This window comes from Nerophis lumbriciformis, linkage group LG34 (genome assembly GCF_033978685.3).
Source record: "Nerophis lumbriciformis linkage group LG34, RoL_Nlum_v2.1, whole genome shotgun sequence".
NCBI classification, from domain to species: Eukaryota; Metazoa; Chordata; class Actinopteri; order Syngnathiformes; family Syngnathidae; genus Nerophis; species Nerophis lumbriciformis.
In genome coordinates, this window is record NC_084581.2 from 20,394,831 (window position 1) to 20,411,306 (window position 16,476).

General features: G+C 41.3%; 1 protein-coding gene across 2 annotated transcripts in view; it reads right to left on the reverse strand.

Moving 5' to 3' along the window:
* The window catches only part of grm1a (glutamate receptor, metabotropic 1a), a 59,864-nt gene extending 45,303 nt beyond the window's left edge, over nt 1–14,561 (reverse strand). For both annotated transcript variants that reach the window (XM_061929531.2, XM_061929532.2), the window contains exons 1-3: nt 14,487–14,561; nt 10,777–11,610; nt 1,973–2,222 (exon numbers count right to left, since the gene is read on the reverse strand). In XM_061929531.2, the coding sequence (XP_061785515.1) occupies nt 1,973–2,222; nt 10,777–11,479 (953 nt within the window). In that variant the 5' untranslated portion in view covers nt 11,480–11,610; nt 14,487–14,561. The remainder of the gene's footprint in view (nt 1–1,972; nt 2,223–10,776; nt 11,611–14,486) is intronic.
* Nucleotides 14,562–16,476: the final 1,915 nt, after the last annotated feature.

Below are 16,476 nucleotides of genomic sequence, written 5' to 3' on the forward strand. Positions count from 1 at the left end.
TTGAGGGTTGCAGGTTCGATCCCCGCTTCCGCCATCCTAGTCACTGCCGTTGTGTCCTTGGGCAAGACACTTTACCCAACTGCTCCCAGTACCACCCACACTGGTTTAAATATAACTTAGATATTGGGTTTCACAATGTAAGGCGCTTTGAGTCACTTGAGAAAAAGCGCTATATAAATGTAATTCACTTCAAATCACAATATTGAAAATATTGGTTGACTTAAGGTTGTTTACAAAAAAATAACCATTTCAACATGAAACTTTTTTTTTTTTTTGTTTGGTACAATGAGAGCATTTTTGAGAAGAAAGACTTATAGAAAAAGTAATGCATTAAAACCCAGTTTGGGTGTCAGTGGTATCCCGGTTTTTGTTTGCCCCAATACATATGATTTGGTTTTCGACAAAAATGTTCGCCATCATATTTCCCCGGTTTTCGTATGGGGTCTCAGTTATCGTCCAGCCTAACATTGCGCATAAGAAACTAGTCCTTTTGCCAGTAGAGGGTGTCAAACGCACGGCCCGCGGGCCTGAACAGGTTTTATCCGGCCCGCGTGATGAGTTTGTCAAGTATAAAAATGAGCTGTTTTTTTTTTTTAAACGAAAGAAACTGCTGTTCAGATGTGTCTACTGGATGTCATAATAGCAATTCTGTTAGGCAAGGGAACGGTTTATACCGGGGCCAAGCAAGAGGTACACAGTAAAGGGTGACTGTGGCTCATCCTTCTGGACCCACATGAACCTTAAAACCTGCCGTTTTATGTCTTCTGCTTCGAACACATCGTCATTTGCCCCATAATGTCTCTGTCAAACACGAGAAAAGTGAACTTAACCCTTTTGAATAGTTTTTAATTCCGTTTCTTACGGTTTGTTGAGTTAGTTCTGGATTGATAGGTGGACATGACAAAGGAGGTATTTGATACCTAAAAGAGTTTACATGTTGTGTTTTTGTTCAATCCCAGAAAGACTGTGATTTAAAGTTTAATCCTTTGTAGATACAAAGTCTAAGCTAATTGTGTTTTTGAAACTGCACCAATTTCCTCAGAACTTTCAGCAAATTTGAGGTGTTTTGTCCTGAGGATTATTTGTGATTTGTACGTTTTCATAATGTGCTTGTTCTATTTTTGGCTAAAGTAAAAGAAAGAAAACAACCTGAAGTCTTTATCTTTCAGTTATCATGCCATGATTTTACCATTCCGGCCCACTTGGGAATAGATGTTCATCCATGCAGCCCCTGAGCTAAAATGACTTTGATACCCCTGCTTTAGCAGAATCAAACAAAGAATTCCACGTGTTGGTGACTTAGTCTGTGTGTGTCTGCAAAATAACCACTTTGGGGCCGAAGAAAGTTGCCAGCATTATGATAAAGACAGGGAGAATTCATGAAAGAAAATGTAGCGAAGTACAAAGGTAGCATCCATGTAGCACTCTCCTCTCCACTTATTGCCGTCTTCTTTACAAAGAGTCCTGCAAAATGTATGTCTTTCCATGTTTGGAAAAAATGTCTTATTTCTTTCAGGAAAAATTGCTTTTGTTTTTCCACGATTCAGTTTTCCTCTGACATTTTGGAACAGATTCCTAACAAAAACCAACGTACTGCTGTATTTCTATTTTCTAAATTCTATCTACAAATAACTAAGCCTCACTTAGTGTCATGTTGCAGTTAAAGTCTTCTACATCAAGAATGATGTAAGACAATATCGAGGTTGCCTCTTCCAGACAAACGTGTGCATGCTTCCTTCTTGCACTAACACAATGAAAATGAGGAGAGAATGGACTTTAGGTATTTTTGTACTCTGGATGAAAAAGGTAATTATTCATCACCGGAGAACATTTCTTTCCATTTCTATGGTATCTGTGTTGCCTTGGAGACATGCACATCATGAACACAGGGGCATTCCACAGCTTGTTATCCAATCTACCGGTACTACCATACGTAGATCCTTAATGATGGATTAAAAGGAATTGAGTGTACCTGCCGATCAGGAGGAACTCCCCGTATACCCCCAGTCGCCGCATGGCCATGAGGAGCCCGCGGACGGTCATGCCTTCGCAGAAGCACACCACCACGCGGGCTTTGGGCAGGCGCTCGCGGAGCTTCCTCAAAAGGCGATCAAACTGCTTCTCGCCGGCGTTGCTGTAGATCTTGTCCGAGTGGGCGATGCATAAGCCCTCCTGAGAGGCCAGCTCCTTAAAGGCCTCCATCCCACTCTCGCCATAGTTCCCTGTGGGAGACAAGGGAAAGTATGAGTTTACACGCAGTTAATTGAATTGATTATTGATTGATTGCGTCTTTAAGCAATTGTGCAATCGATACTAGCATCGAAACAGGAGATCAGAAAATTAAAAAAAGGATTAAAAAAAAAATGTTGGCTTTGGGGCGGGAGCCTATTAACAAATTAAAGTGTTAAAAATATAATTCTTGAGTCTCGAGGCAAAACGGAGTCCCTTACTTGGTTGCAACCAGTAGAGGCACTGTTGATCCCCTCACAATTATTGTGCTGTCTAAAGAAGTTGAGTCTTGAGGAAAAACAGAGTGCATTACTTAGCTGCAACTAACAGAGGCGGTGTTGATTTGGTCACAATTACTGTGTTGTCTAAAGAGGATGAACATGATTCCAGCTACAGTGTGAAAGGTTGCGGTACAGTACTTTATATCGACACAGAACTCTGCTCAAAACGACACAGGCATGGAAACAGGAGTTCAGAAACAGTATTTTTGTGATTCTTTTGGCTGTTTTTGCAAATCAAAGTGTTTAAAATTCTTAAAATGAAGCGGTCTATGTGAAAAAAACATTATGAAATAAAAATGATGAGTATTTAAAAACTAAACAATAATTTCCCCAGTCATTCCTTGCTACATCGTGGATTTCTTTGGGAGAATATGAATATTGTTTTAAAGCATATTCCTGCATTTTTTTGGTCCTAAATTCAGCATTTTCAAGCATAAAAATGGCTAAATAAACTTAAAATATAAATTAATAACATTAACATTAGCCACTACATGAGATCAAACCAATCATCACGCTGTTCAGTATCGTGGCCAATGATTAGCTCAGCTTCAGGCAGCATTAGTATATTGGATTAAAAGAGTGTAAAGGTGATTAAAATTATGTTATTTCATCTCTAGATTGCTATCATAATGTTCACAAGGTTACAGGCTCTTGCTATGAAAATATTTGATTCAATTGTTGATTCTCACTTAGCAGAAAAACAGCGATAAACAAAGGATCACTAAAGACCAGGGGTGTCCAAAGTCTAACCAGGGCACATTTTTAGCCCCTAATTAATGTTTTATCGGCCTGCAACATTGTTAGATATTATGGAGGGGGGACAGGAAAGGGTTATAAGAAATAATGTTACAAGAAAGATATATCACAATCCAGTGACGTGCGGTGAGGTTGATGGCTGGTGAGGCACTGACTTCATCACAGTCAGATTTACAAACATATGAACCCTAAAGAGTATCGTATTCACCATTTGATTGGCAGCAGTTAACGGGTTATGTTTAAAAGCTCATACCAGCATTCTTCCCTGCTTGGCACTCAGCATCAAGGGTTGGAATTGGGGGTTAAATCACCAAACATTATTCCCAGGCGCGGCGCCGCTGCTGCCCACTGCTCCCCTCACCTCCCAGGGGGTGATCAAGGGGATGGGTCAAATGCAGAGGACAAATTTCATTACACCTAGTGTGTGTGTGACAATCATTGGTACTTTAACTTAACTTTAACTTTACACATACAAACTGTAGCACACAAAAAAGCACATTTAATAAAAAAAAACATTGTTATGGTCTTACCTTTACTTAGAAATTAAGTCCATGCACCGCAACTAAAGCCCTCACTTAAACTTTCCACGTGCAAGATTGAATCTATTTAAAAAAGTGTAACCGAGGGTTTATAAATGTCGCCTATACTGTATGAAACTACAAAATAACAAACACGGAGGCTCCAGTTTACACAAGGACCACTTTATTTACCTTCTTTCAAAAACCTCCGCAACGTGACATCACTTCCGCTCTTAGCGCCTTCAAAATAAGAGCTCAAGGCATATACTGTATAACAGCGCATAACAGGAACTTAACATCACAAAGAGGAAAGCCCATGAAAATAGGTTACAAAAGTTATTTAATAAAAAGCCAAAAAGTGCAAAAACAATAATGTTCGTGTTGGAGGAGTTGTGAATTAGGCACACCTGCAGTCTGCAGGTGTATCTGCACAGCAGGCCAGCAGTTAGCCGAGTCATTGCGCAATCCATGTTGCGGCACTGAGTGACGTGCCTCAACTGGCTGCTGTTCACCGCACCGTCTCTTCTCAGTATTTGAACGGCAAATGTGAAAATTCAGCGATTTTGAATAAAAATAATCTAAAACTGGTGAAGTTAAATGGAAAATACCTTTATAGTATAATCACTGGATACATATAACAATTTAATTATTTTTTTTTGTCCCTGCAGTCATTCACAACTCCTCCAACACCAGCATTATTGTTTTTGCACTTTTTGGCTTCTTATGAAATAATTTTTTTAAATAGATTAAATCTTGCACGTGGAAAGTTTAAGTGTGGGCTTTAGTTGATATAACAATTCTACGGTGGGGGTGCAGGAAGCGAGCCTCAGCCAGTGCGTCTTTTGCAGCAGTTTTATGATCGCTCAGCACAAGAAATACTTTACACACATACAGTTGTTGACAAAATACACTGTACATTATATACCTCAGCTAACTAAACTATGGAAATGTATAATATAGTTCATATAGCAATACAGTCTCACTGCACAGCAGGCCAGCAGTTAGCCGAGTCATTGCGCAATCCATGTTGCGGCACTGAGTGACGTGCCTCAACTGGCTGCTGTTCACCGCACCGTCTCTTCTCAGTATTTGAACGGCAAATGTGAAAATTCAGCGAAAAAAATAATCTAAAACTGGTGAAGTTAAATGGAAAATAACTTTATAGTATAATCACTGGATACATAACAATTTAATTTTTTTTTTTTCTTTTTACATTTTTTTTCTTTCCATGATGGCAGGTGAGGCGGGGGCCTCTAGTGACTGCACGTCACTGTCACAATCATGTAATATGAATAACTATTTCCTTTCTGTTTTAGACTGTCTTAACAAACATTTAATTGATATCAGCATTCAAATGTGTATGCTGCTTAAGTGGAAACAACTTGGAAATCTACTTAAAGGTAAAGTGATTGACTGATGTGTTGACTCAATGCACATGCACACCCAAGCCCGCCCAACAGTTGTTGAAGCCCTAACTGATCCCTGATAATGACTGGGAACTGATTGCAATCAAAGACAAGAAGGGCTGCGCGAGCTCTCCTTGTCTGTCATCCCAATCAAGAGCGCCCCCAAAGCTGATTTTCCTCTAAATCTTTCACATCCAGCATGGCCTGCTTGCCTGATGTGTCAAAGGCTAGCTAGATTGTCCATAAAGCTTGTAGTGCTGGATTACACCACACACATATCCAATCAGCCGTTAACATGCCTCTGTATGTGCGTGTCGTCAGTAAATCCGTAAAGAAAAATGCATTTGTAGCACAGTGTGGTTCTGCCTGCAGGTAGTGAAGAACAACGATGAAAGAATTTGCCGAAAGAGCCCGTGCACTGTGTTTTAATTGTCTCATTTAATTCCCCCCACTGGTAGATGCAAATATTTACATCCAATTATTTGACCCAGGTCTGAGTCAGGCTGCTGGCGGGCACATTAGCCTGGTTTATGCGGTTTCACAGCCAGGGCTGTTGCCATGACGACGATTGCTTTTATATTATTTCTCTTAAGTGGAGAAACTTTGTTTTTACTGATGCCCATAATGCCGAAATGTAATTAATTGCGTGAACATAGATAAATTAACATATATAGTAAGACTGCCACTTTCCTAGATGTATGTTGAAACTGGCAACCAAAATATTAGAAACAGATCTCAAGTGGTACACTTGACTAACTAGAGGCAGCAAAGATGTATTGCCGATGTGAAAGATGTCACACCTGCATGTGCGTGTTGGTGTCAAAATGTGTGTTTCTCACACACACGGTAATGACAAGCTGTGGACACAATTCACCTCGCAGTAATTACACTATTGGCTGTTAGGCTGAACAAATGAGCAATTTGCCAAAGTAGACAGTGAGCCAGCCCAATGTTCTATGACAGGCATAGAATTTAAAGGAGGGTCAACGCAATTACTGTATGTACAGACAGTCTTGATATTTCAGAATATTTAACATATTTGAAATATAAACATTAATATTAAACATTTTGAATCATAAAATAATGTACAATATAACAGTAAAATAGCTAATGTGGAAATTTCAGGGTGACATTCATTGGTAAGATTCTCACCTTTTACTCTATGTAATACTGTAGGATTGTTTTTCTTTACACTGAACAAAAAAAAACCTGACCCCTGCGATGTGTAAAAACCTGATGATTTTAGTTCAAATTAGTTATTTTTAAATGATATGGTTGGGAAGTCTTTATTATTATTCTGAGTAATTTGTTTTGGAGTAAACTTGCTAATAACAAAATCTTTAAAAACAGCAGAGAATTTTGGTTAAAATAATAATTATTTTTAAAGGCACTCTTGGCCTGATTTACTAAGATCCAAATACTAGGCGCTCAACAGCATGTGCAATCTGTAAAATAGCATGTACTATTAGTGGGCGTATTGAGTGTGATTTAATAACACTGCATGTGCAATTATAAAGTGGTGCAGACCTCCTTATTGAAATTAGGATTTTGCATGTGCTATTGAAATTTTTTTACCGCCAAGGTTGTGCTTATTGGAGAAAGACTGCATTTACATTGCTTAAGACGCAAAAAAAATACATACTTAAAGAAGTTTTTATCATAAAATAAATATTTGAATAATATATATTCTATGTGAACAAAACGAACAAAAAAACTACTAAAAATGCATCAATTGAACTATTTTAAATCAGCCCTTTAAGTCCTTTAGCTGGGCTCTCTAAACAAGTTGTAAAGCAGCTGCAGTACATCAAGAATGCTGCTGCTCGAGTCCTGACTAGAACCATATTTGTCCAATGCTTAGGTCATTGCACTGGCTTCCTATTGCTCAGAGAATAGACGTTAAAACAGCTCCCCTTGTGTACAAGTCTTTTCATGGTCCTGTGCCAAAGTACATATCTGACATGTTAGAGCCATATGAACCATCTTGAGCTCTGACAACCTCAGGGAGTGGTCTTCTGCTTGCGCCCAGAGTCAGGACCAAACTAGATGAATCTGTGTTTCAGTGTTGTGTTCCTAAAATCTGGAATAGTCTTCCTGAAGATGTGAGGCAGGCCTCAATGTTGGCAATGTTCAAATCCAGGCTGAAAACACTTTTATTTAATTGTGCATATGACACCTGAAAGTATTTTATTTATAACATTTGATTGATTTAAATTAATTATGATTGTTTTTATGATGATTGCATTTTTTCATTTAAGTTTGAATTATTTTTCCTTCTTTTAACTTTCTGTAAAGCACTTTGAATTGCCTTGTGTATGAATTGTGCTCTATGAATAAAATTGCCTTGCCTTGCGCAGCTATAAAATTATAAAATTATGTTGCTGAATAGACCATATGTCTAATATTTTTTTATTTCTGCGAGTCCAAAATGTTGACACAGATACAAGTAGGATGGAGGATTTTTGTCTTCTCATCGTGTGTTTGTGCAACGCGAGCACTGGTACTGCAGCCGTGTGTGGAACTGTCAGTTTACACGTCCTTACCACATGTGCTAAATAAACGCAAAATAGTGCGCGCAACGGTGATGAGTGTTGATGAATCACATTTCTAGTGCTAAGTAATGATATTTGCATCTTCTCCTCTCAGTATTGTGGGCGTTTTGATGATCAGCACATTTTTGCATATTAATAACGCCACAAAATAGATTGCACACCTGGCTGTGAACCCCAGGAAGGCTACCGGACCAGACGGAGTACCTGGAAAGGTGCTCAGGACGTGCGCCCACCAGCTCGCTCCCCCCCTCACCAGGATCTTCAACCTCTCCCTGGCTCAGGCAGTCATCCTATCCTGCCTGAAGTCATCTACAATAATCCCGGTGCCGAAGAAGTCTCCCATCACCAGCCTGAATGATTACCGACCAGTGGCCCTCACTCCGGTAATCATGAAGTGCTTCGAGCGACTTGTTCTCCAGCACATCAAGGACCATATCCCTCCAGACTTCGACCCCCACCAGTTCGCATACCGGGCGAACAGGTCCACAGAGGACGCCATCGCTGTTGCTCTCCACTCTGCTCTGAACCACCTGGAGCAGCAGCAGAGCTACGTCCGGATGCTCTCTGTGGACTATAGCTCTGCCTTCAATACAATAATCCCGGACAGACTCTGCAATAAACTGGACACTCTTGGCCTCCCCCCTTTCACAAACGCCTGGATAAGGGACTTCCTAACGGACCGACCCCAGAATGTGAGACTTGGCCCGCACCTCTCATCCTCCCGCACGCTGAGCATTGGCTCCCCACAGGGCTGTGTGCTGAGCCCCCTCCTCTACTGCCTTTACACCCATGACTGCAGTCCGGCCCACAGTGACAACCTTACCGTCAAGTTCGCCGACGATACCACAGTGGTCGGGCTCATCTCCAGGGGTGACGAGGCTGCCTACAGAGAGGAGGTCCTGAAGCTGACAGCCTGGTCTTCGGAGAACAACCTCGCTCTCAACACCAGCAAGACCAGAGAGATCATCGTCGACTTCAGGAGAAGCAGCACCGACCCTGCCCCCCTCTACATCAACGGCGAGCGTGTAGAGAGGGTCCACACCTTCAGGTACCTTGGAGTCCACATCTCTAATGACTTCTCCTGGACAGTCAACACCACATCAATCATCAAGAAGGCTCAGCAGCGGCTACACTTCCTTAGAGTCCTCGGGAAGTACAACCTGAAGCCTGACCTGCTGCTGACCTTCTACCGCTCGTCCATCGAGAGCCTGCTGACCTACTGTATTACGGTATGGTACGGCAGCTGCACTGCAGCAGACAGGGAGAGGCTGCAAAGAGTGGTCAAGACGGCTCAGAAGATCATCGGCCGCCCTCTCCCCTCTCTGACGGACATCTACACCTCCCGCTGCCTCAACAGAGCCAGTGCCATCATCAAGGACAGCACCCACCCTGGCTCTGACCTGTTCCACCTGCTGCCCTCTGGGAAGCGCTACAGGTGCATTAAAACCAAAACAAACAGGCTAAAGAACAGCTTCTTCCCCAGGGCCATAACCATCCTGAACGGACTGCCCCATTGTCCCTCATAACTGCCTTCTCTTCGGTGCAATAACCCATTCCACCAACCACCCTGTTTCTGTTTTTGTTTTGTTTTTTCATGTATATATTCATTTCACACCATATTCATTGCACTTCTACATTTTTTAAATTTTTATATATTTGCACATTGTTTTTCTAGCATGCACACATCGCACTGTATGGAATGGCCTCAATCTCGTTACCTTGCGTAATGACAATAAAGCTGATTCTGATTCTGATTCTTCTTCTGACTTAACAGATGCAATCTACTTTGCACACATTTAGTAGATAAGCTTTATGTGTTGCATCGGTTTTGTCGGACAAATAATTGGTATTCAAAAGAAATCCTGGATGGGGAAAAATATGCGTCGATAATTGTGATATTGCATGGCATCGTAGCACCCTGAATTGTAATCAAATTGGATTGTGAGGTGCCTTAGATTTCACACTCTTAATCTTCCTGTCATGTCACAACCTGTTTTTTCAAAGAATAACACTTTATTGCTTAGGAGTCAAAGCCAATACAATATATAGATTTTTAAAAGGAAAAAAACAGTCTACATGTCTAATTTGTGGTATTAATAGGGGAGAATGATAATATTGGACAAATAATTATCATGCTGATATGAGAAATAATTACATCATATACCGATAAGTCCGATAACATTAAAAAATAGCTCCGATAACCGATTGGAAAAAAAATACATACTATTATATAAATGAGATTACTTGTAGGCCTTCTGTGCTATAGGGGTTAAGGTGAGCAAATCAAGCTCTCCTTTTCTCCGACTTGTGATGTAAACTTGTAAACTCATTGTAAACAAACATTGCGCCAACCGTTAAGGTTTTCGCACCTAATATTCTGCAAAGAGGAAAAAAAACACCGCACAGCAACACATCAAACCTTATCAGTCACCAAAAACAACAGCATCACTACAATGGTGTTTTGAAGACTTAAAAATGATTCCTACTGTTTTAGACTTTTCCTTAATGTTTTTGCTCATAACATTCCAACTTTTTTTGCATAACGATTTTCTTGTATTTTCCGACTCATAATATTCAAACTTTTCCCCCAAATATGACTTCAATTTTGTGACATACTGAACACTATTTGTAATGCAATCAGTTTACGTCTTATTCTTTCATTCCAACACCCCTTCTCCTCTCTCAGTCAGTGGAGGCAGATAGCAACCCCAGAAAACATATTTTTCTTCTGGAAGGGGAAGTTTATCCATCACCATGATAACTAAATTGCTTACTCATGTACTGTTGTTTGGTCTCTAGAAGGAATGTGAAGAACTATTCTTAGGGAAAAGTGGCTTGAAATCAGAGGGTTGAAATTTTAATGCTGTATAAAGTACATTTAAAAAAAAACGATTCATATTGTCTGCTTTTTTTTTATGTTAATCAAGATCCTTTTTTGAACGTTCGGTAGACTTTGCATCTCAGAATCGAACAGTAATAATAAATCATGTTTTAAACTTGTAAAAAGACTGCACAGTTGCCTCCTAAGTCTTACCTTCAGTGTGCACGGCAGACACGTAGGTCCAGTTGTAGCGCTGGACAATGTCCAATATGGCTCGGGCCTGCAACGTGTCAGAGGGCACGACCCTCAGGAAGTACTTGAACAGAGTCTTGTCGCTCAGGTCGATGCTAGTGGCAGAGTAGGCGATCTGCGGGATGTTGAAGAGCTGTAGCAGGTTCTGCACCTGGATGGCCACAGAGCTAGACCCGGGTCCAATCACTCCGGCGATGGGCTTCTTGGTCGGCGGCGGCTGGTTGGAGTGCGTGCCTTCAACGCACCACTTGGAGCCGTCCTTGTCGTCTCTGATGGAAATGAGGGAGTCCCGGATAAACTCGATGCTCTGCTCCAGGGCCACGGAGGAGTGCCAGCAGGAGTCCCGGATCTCGCAACCTAGGCTGATGTTGGGGAGCAGGTTCTGATCTGCATTGATGCGGTCCAATGTATGAAACATGGCCTCCACTCGCTGGATGCCGTACTGCTCACGGACATCGCCGCACTTCCTCTCCGCCACTTTCTCCGCCGACGGCTGGTGGTGCACCGAGAAGAGCGCGCCGATGATCACGTCTCCGTCCATCCGTGCCACGGAGCGGGAAACGGCGCGCGGGACGGCGGCGCGCTCGTGGATGCCGATGCCGCGGGAGAGCACCAGGAGGCTGGAAAGCAGGGCGGGGAGCAGGAGCAAGCCGAATGAAGCCATCTTTACGCCTGCCTGGTTGTGGAGCCACGTCGGCCAAGACGAGCCAAGTGTGCGAGCATACCAGCTGCTGTCACGTGCACGTTTATCCCAGAGGCCTGTGAGCCCCACACCTGGGCCACGTGCACGCGCAACTACAAGAAGTAGAACACAACCCAATTAGATGTCATTTAAACTAGAGGGATATATGCAACTCAGGGTCTCAGTAGGTGGCCTGTGGTCCAGATTTGGACTCTGACGTCTTTTGTACATGCACTCAGAACTATTATAAGAATATTATCAGCAATTTCTGTCAATCTACAATGGTCTCAAATTAACCCGCGCAGCATTTCTGGTCATAACAGTAATAAATAAATGCAAAAAGAAAATAGTGAACAATAGTGTGTATTGTAGCTCATCCCACCTGGCAGGCCTCAGCCAACCAATTTGTTTAGTTCAGGGGTGTCAAACTCATTTTAGCTTAGAGGCCGTACGGAGGAAAATCTGTGCACACGCGGGCCGGACTATTAAAATCATGGCATTAAAACAAAAAAGACAACTTCAAAATTGTTTTCTTTGTCTTACTTTGGCCAAAAATAGAGCAAACACATTCTGAAAATATTACAAAAAAAATATAGAAAAAAAATACCACCAGCGGTAAAGTTTAGATCCATGAAGGAAAGAAGAAAGTGAATGAATGTTTATAACCGAATACATTTACATATGCATACAAATGTGTTTTTTTTTGTATTTTTTTTTTTAATGAATTAAGTAACGTTTATGACAACCTTTTTCCAAAACACAATATAGAATGTGAGATATAACAGGATAATGCATACATTTATCATTTGGTTGCAAAACGGTTACAAAAAAGTGGTACCCCAAAAATTTACTGTGGGACCCCATTTTTATGACTTGATGGACCCCATTTTGAATATTTCTAGCGCCAACACTGATGGAGTATTGGTGCGTGCAAAACAGCAACAGGCGGCTGTGGCCTGCGAGCCGGTTCTAATACTAATCAAATATCATCCCGGGGGCCATAGATAATTCATTCGCTGGCCGGATCTGGCCCACGGGCTTTGACACCCCTGCAATAAATAGGCATTTTTGTTCTTGTCTCCCATAAGAATTGTGATTTATAGGCAAAATTCCCCTCAAAAATTGCAGTTCCCCTTTAAATTGTTTATTTAGGAAGCAGTGCGGTTATTGTCATGATATTTTATGGTAATTTGTCATTTAATAGAGGCATCCTGTCTCAATTTAAAAATACTGAGAGTTTCAGCAAATATTCTTTCAATCTTCGGCGAGCTACTGGTAATGGTTTTTATGGGTGTCCGTTATTTCAGTTTTTTTATTTGCCATTCAAGCGGGGGTCTTGAAACGTAACCCCCAAAAAGGAGCGGTGACCTACTGTATATCCAAGTTTTATTTTTATTCAAGATCTGGCCCACGGGCCTTGACTTTGACACCACTGGATTACTTCATGTTTTGTTGTCAATATTAAACACTTATCTGAAATAGTTTTTAAAATGTAGTTTGCCAGGAAAAAATTCCACAGCTAAAAATGCTTGACCTTTTTTTCTTTATGCTTGTTTAGTATTTACTATATCAGTGTTTTTCAACCTTTTCTGAGCCAAGGCACATTTTTTTCATTGAAAAAATCCAGAGGCACACCACCAGCAGAAAATATAAAAAAATGAAACTCAGCAGCCGATATTGACAGCAAAAAGTCGTTCCCGCAATTGTTGGGTATGAATTTAAACTATAACCAACCATCCATCACTATAGCTCTTGTCTCAAAGTAGGTGTACTGTCACGACCTGTCACATCACGCCGTGACTTATTTTGAGTTTTTGGGTGTTTTCCTGCAAATAGTGTTTTAGTTCTTGTCTTGCGCTCCTATTTTGGTGTTGATTGTGATGGCATGTACGGATGTACTTTGTGGACGCCGTCTGCTCCACACGCTGTAAGTCTTTGTTGTCCTCCAGCATTCTGTTTTTGTTTACTTTGCAGCCAGTTCAGTTTTAGCTTCGTTTTACATAGCCATCCCTAAGCTTCAATGCCTTTTCTTAGCATTACTCGCATTTTGTTTATTTTTGGTTTAAGCGTTAGATACCTTTTTACCTGCAAACCATCGTCGTCGTTCCCGACATCTACAAAGCAATTAGCTATGTGCTGCCACCTACTGATATGGGAGAGTATTACACGGTTACTCTGCCAAACTCTAGACAGCACAGACACTCAACAACGGCACATTATTTGCGGATTATAATTACTGGTTTGCAAAAATATATTTTTAACCCAAATAGGTGAAACTACATAACCTCCCACGGCACACCAGACTGTATCTCACGGCACACTACTATATGATATACTGTTAGTTTTAAGACGCCTTGTTCAAAAATATTTATCAAACAATAATGCATCCATATTCTTTATTGCTTGTCCAGAAAATATGAAGACTGTACTCCAAAATGATGCCTGCTAAAAAACACAAAAACACATTAATGTTGTCATTTAACATAAGTTATCCAGTTTGGTCAACAGTAAATGTTGATGAAGTACTACAGAATGGTATATTTATTTTATTTGGGTCCTTTCAACTTATCGATGACGCAATCAGCAAAAAGTAAAGACGTTTGAGGTCCTCGGAGGAGTGACATCCGGGTGTTTTTGAGCAAGGCACTAAACCTGGAGCTTCCTATTTAAATGTTAAAGGCGCCGGCTGCTCGCCCATTGAATGTAACGCAACCTGGATTCCAGCACTGTGGACAGAGCTATTCCCCACGCACCCGTAAATGAATCCAACAAAGGACATAAGTGGAAGGAGCTCAACGTGGATGTTTGTGTTCGCTTCATTTCCGCCATGTAACAAGCGACATTTACCACATCGAGTGACGAAATAAAACGTGACATGTATCGCAACAGAACGAAATCCACTCGTGCCTGGTGTGTTATTAAAGGCATAGATGTACATTTTATGTGTTTAAATGTCGTTTTAATGGCTTTTTAAAGCGGCGAAACTTACCTGAAATCCGGAGACATGCTTCGTGCCTCTTTCGCTTGTCTTCGGTTCTGGTGATGCTCTCGCTCTCCCTATCTCTCTCCCTATCTCTCTCGCTCTCTTTCCCTCGCTCTCTTTTCTCCCTCTCTCTCTACACACTTCATACATACACTATATTGCCAAAAGTATTTGGCCACCTGCCTTGACTCACATATGAACTTGAAGTGCCATCCCATTTCTAACCCATTGGGTTCAATATGATGTCGGTCCACCTTTTGCAGCTATTACAGCTTCAACTCTTCTGGGAAGGCTGTCCACAAGGTTGCGGAGTGTGTTTATATGAATTTTCCACCATTCTTCCAAAAGCGCATTGGTGAGGTGACCTTTGTAGTGGTCTTTCTTGAACTATTTGGGAAAAAAAGATATAAAAATAACTAAAAACTTGTTGAAAAATAAACAAGTGACTCAATTATAAATAAAGATTTCTACACATAGAAGTAATCATCAAGTTAAAGTGCCCTCTTTGGGGATTGTAATAAAGATCAATCTGGATTCATGAACTTAATTCTGAAGATTTATTTTATTGAAGTATTATTCAATAAATATATTTATAAAGGATTTTTGAATTGTTGCTATTTTTAGAATATTAAAAAAAAATCTCACGTACCCCTTGGCATACCTTCAAGTACCCCCAGGGGTACGCGTACCACTGCTTTATATGACGGGAGCGCTTTGCTGTTTTTCGGAATCTACCTCAAAAACATCTTAAAGATCATCTTTATGAGAAAAGCAGTCTGATGTTTAAAGCACCACTCGCAGAAACTTCAGTTACAGGTCTTTTATTCGACAGGAGCACTTGGCAGTTTTTAGGAATCGACCGCACAAACGCTAGTTAAAGATCTTCTCTGACAGTAGCTGTTGTGTTTTTGCAGAATGTCCTTCAAAACGACAGTCAAAGATGCTCTACGTCAGGGATTCTCAAATGGTGGTATGTGGGCTCCATCAAAAAAATCCCTTGATTGAAGTAAGGTGTTTTATTTTCCTATGTTCAAACACAGTGTTACTGTTCAAATTGTGTGTAATGTTACAGTGGTCAAAAACATTATATAAACTTGTTAAATAAAACAGCTGCCTTGTTTTTAATGAATACTTCGGCCTTCTACGCTAATGTATTTTAATGTCGGTCATTATGGTGGTACTCGGAGAGCCGAGTTTTTTCTGAGGTGGTACTCGGTGGAAAAAAGTTTAAGAACCACTGCGATATATGAAAAGAGCCCTCTGCTCTTTTTAAGGACCTATTTAAAAACACAACAAAGAGCCGAAATCAGGGGCGAGAAGGCCTGGCTCTCAGTCTAATCCCAAAGATGTTCTATCGGGTTCAGGTCAGGACTCTGTGCAGGCCAGTCAAGTTCATCCACACCAGACTCTGTCATCCATGTCTTTATGGACCTTGCTTTGTGCACTGGTGAACAGTCATGTTGGAAGAGGAAGGGGCCATCCTCAAACTGTGCCCACAAGGTAGGGAGCAGGGAATTGTCCAAAATGTTTTGGTATCCTGGAGCATTCAAAGTTCCTTTCACTGGAACTAAGGGGCCAAGCCCAACTCCTCAAAAACAACCCCACACCATAATTCCTCCTCCACCAAATTTCACACTCGGCACAATGCAGTCCGAAATGTACCATTTTCCTGGCAACCTCCAAACCCAGACTCGTCCATCAGATTGCCAGATGGAAAAGCGTGATTCATCACTCCAGAGAACGTGCCTCCACTGCTCTAGAGTCCAGTGGCGACGTGCTTTACACCACTGCATCTGACACTTTGCATTGGACTTGGTGATGTATGGTTTAGACACAGCTGCCCGGCCATGGAAACCCATTCCATGAAGCTCTCTGCGTACTGTAGTGATGGGTCCTGCAACACCGATGCATCGGCGCATGCGTCGAGCTCATAGAGCAAAACCCTGTGTCGGTGCGCGTACCGCTTTTAGAAAGTCACGTGACCGATCATGAGCTG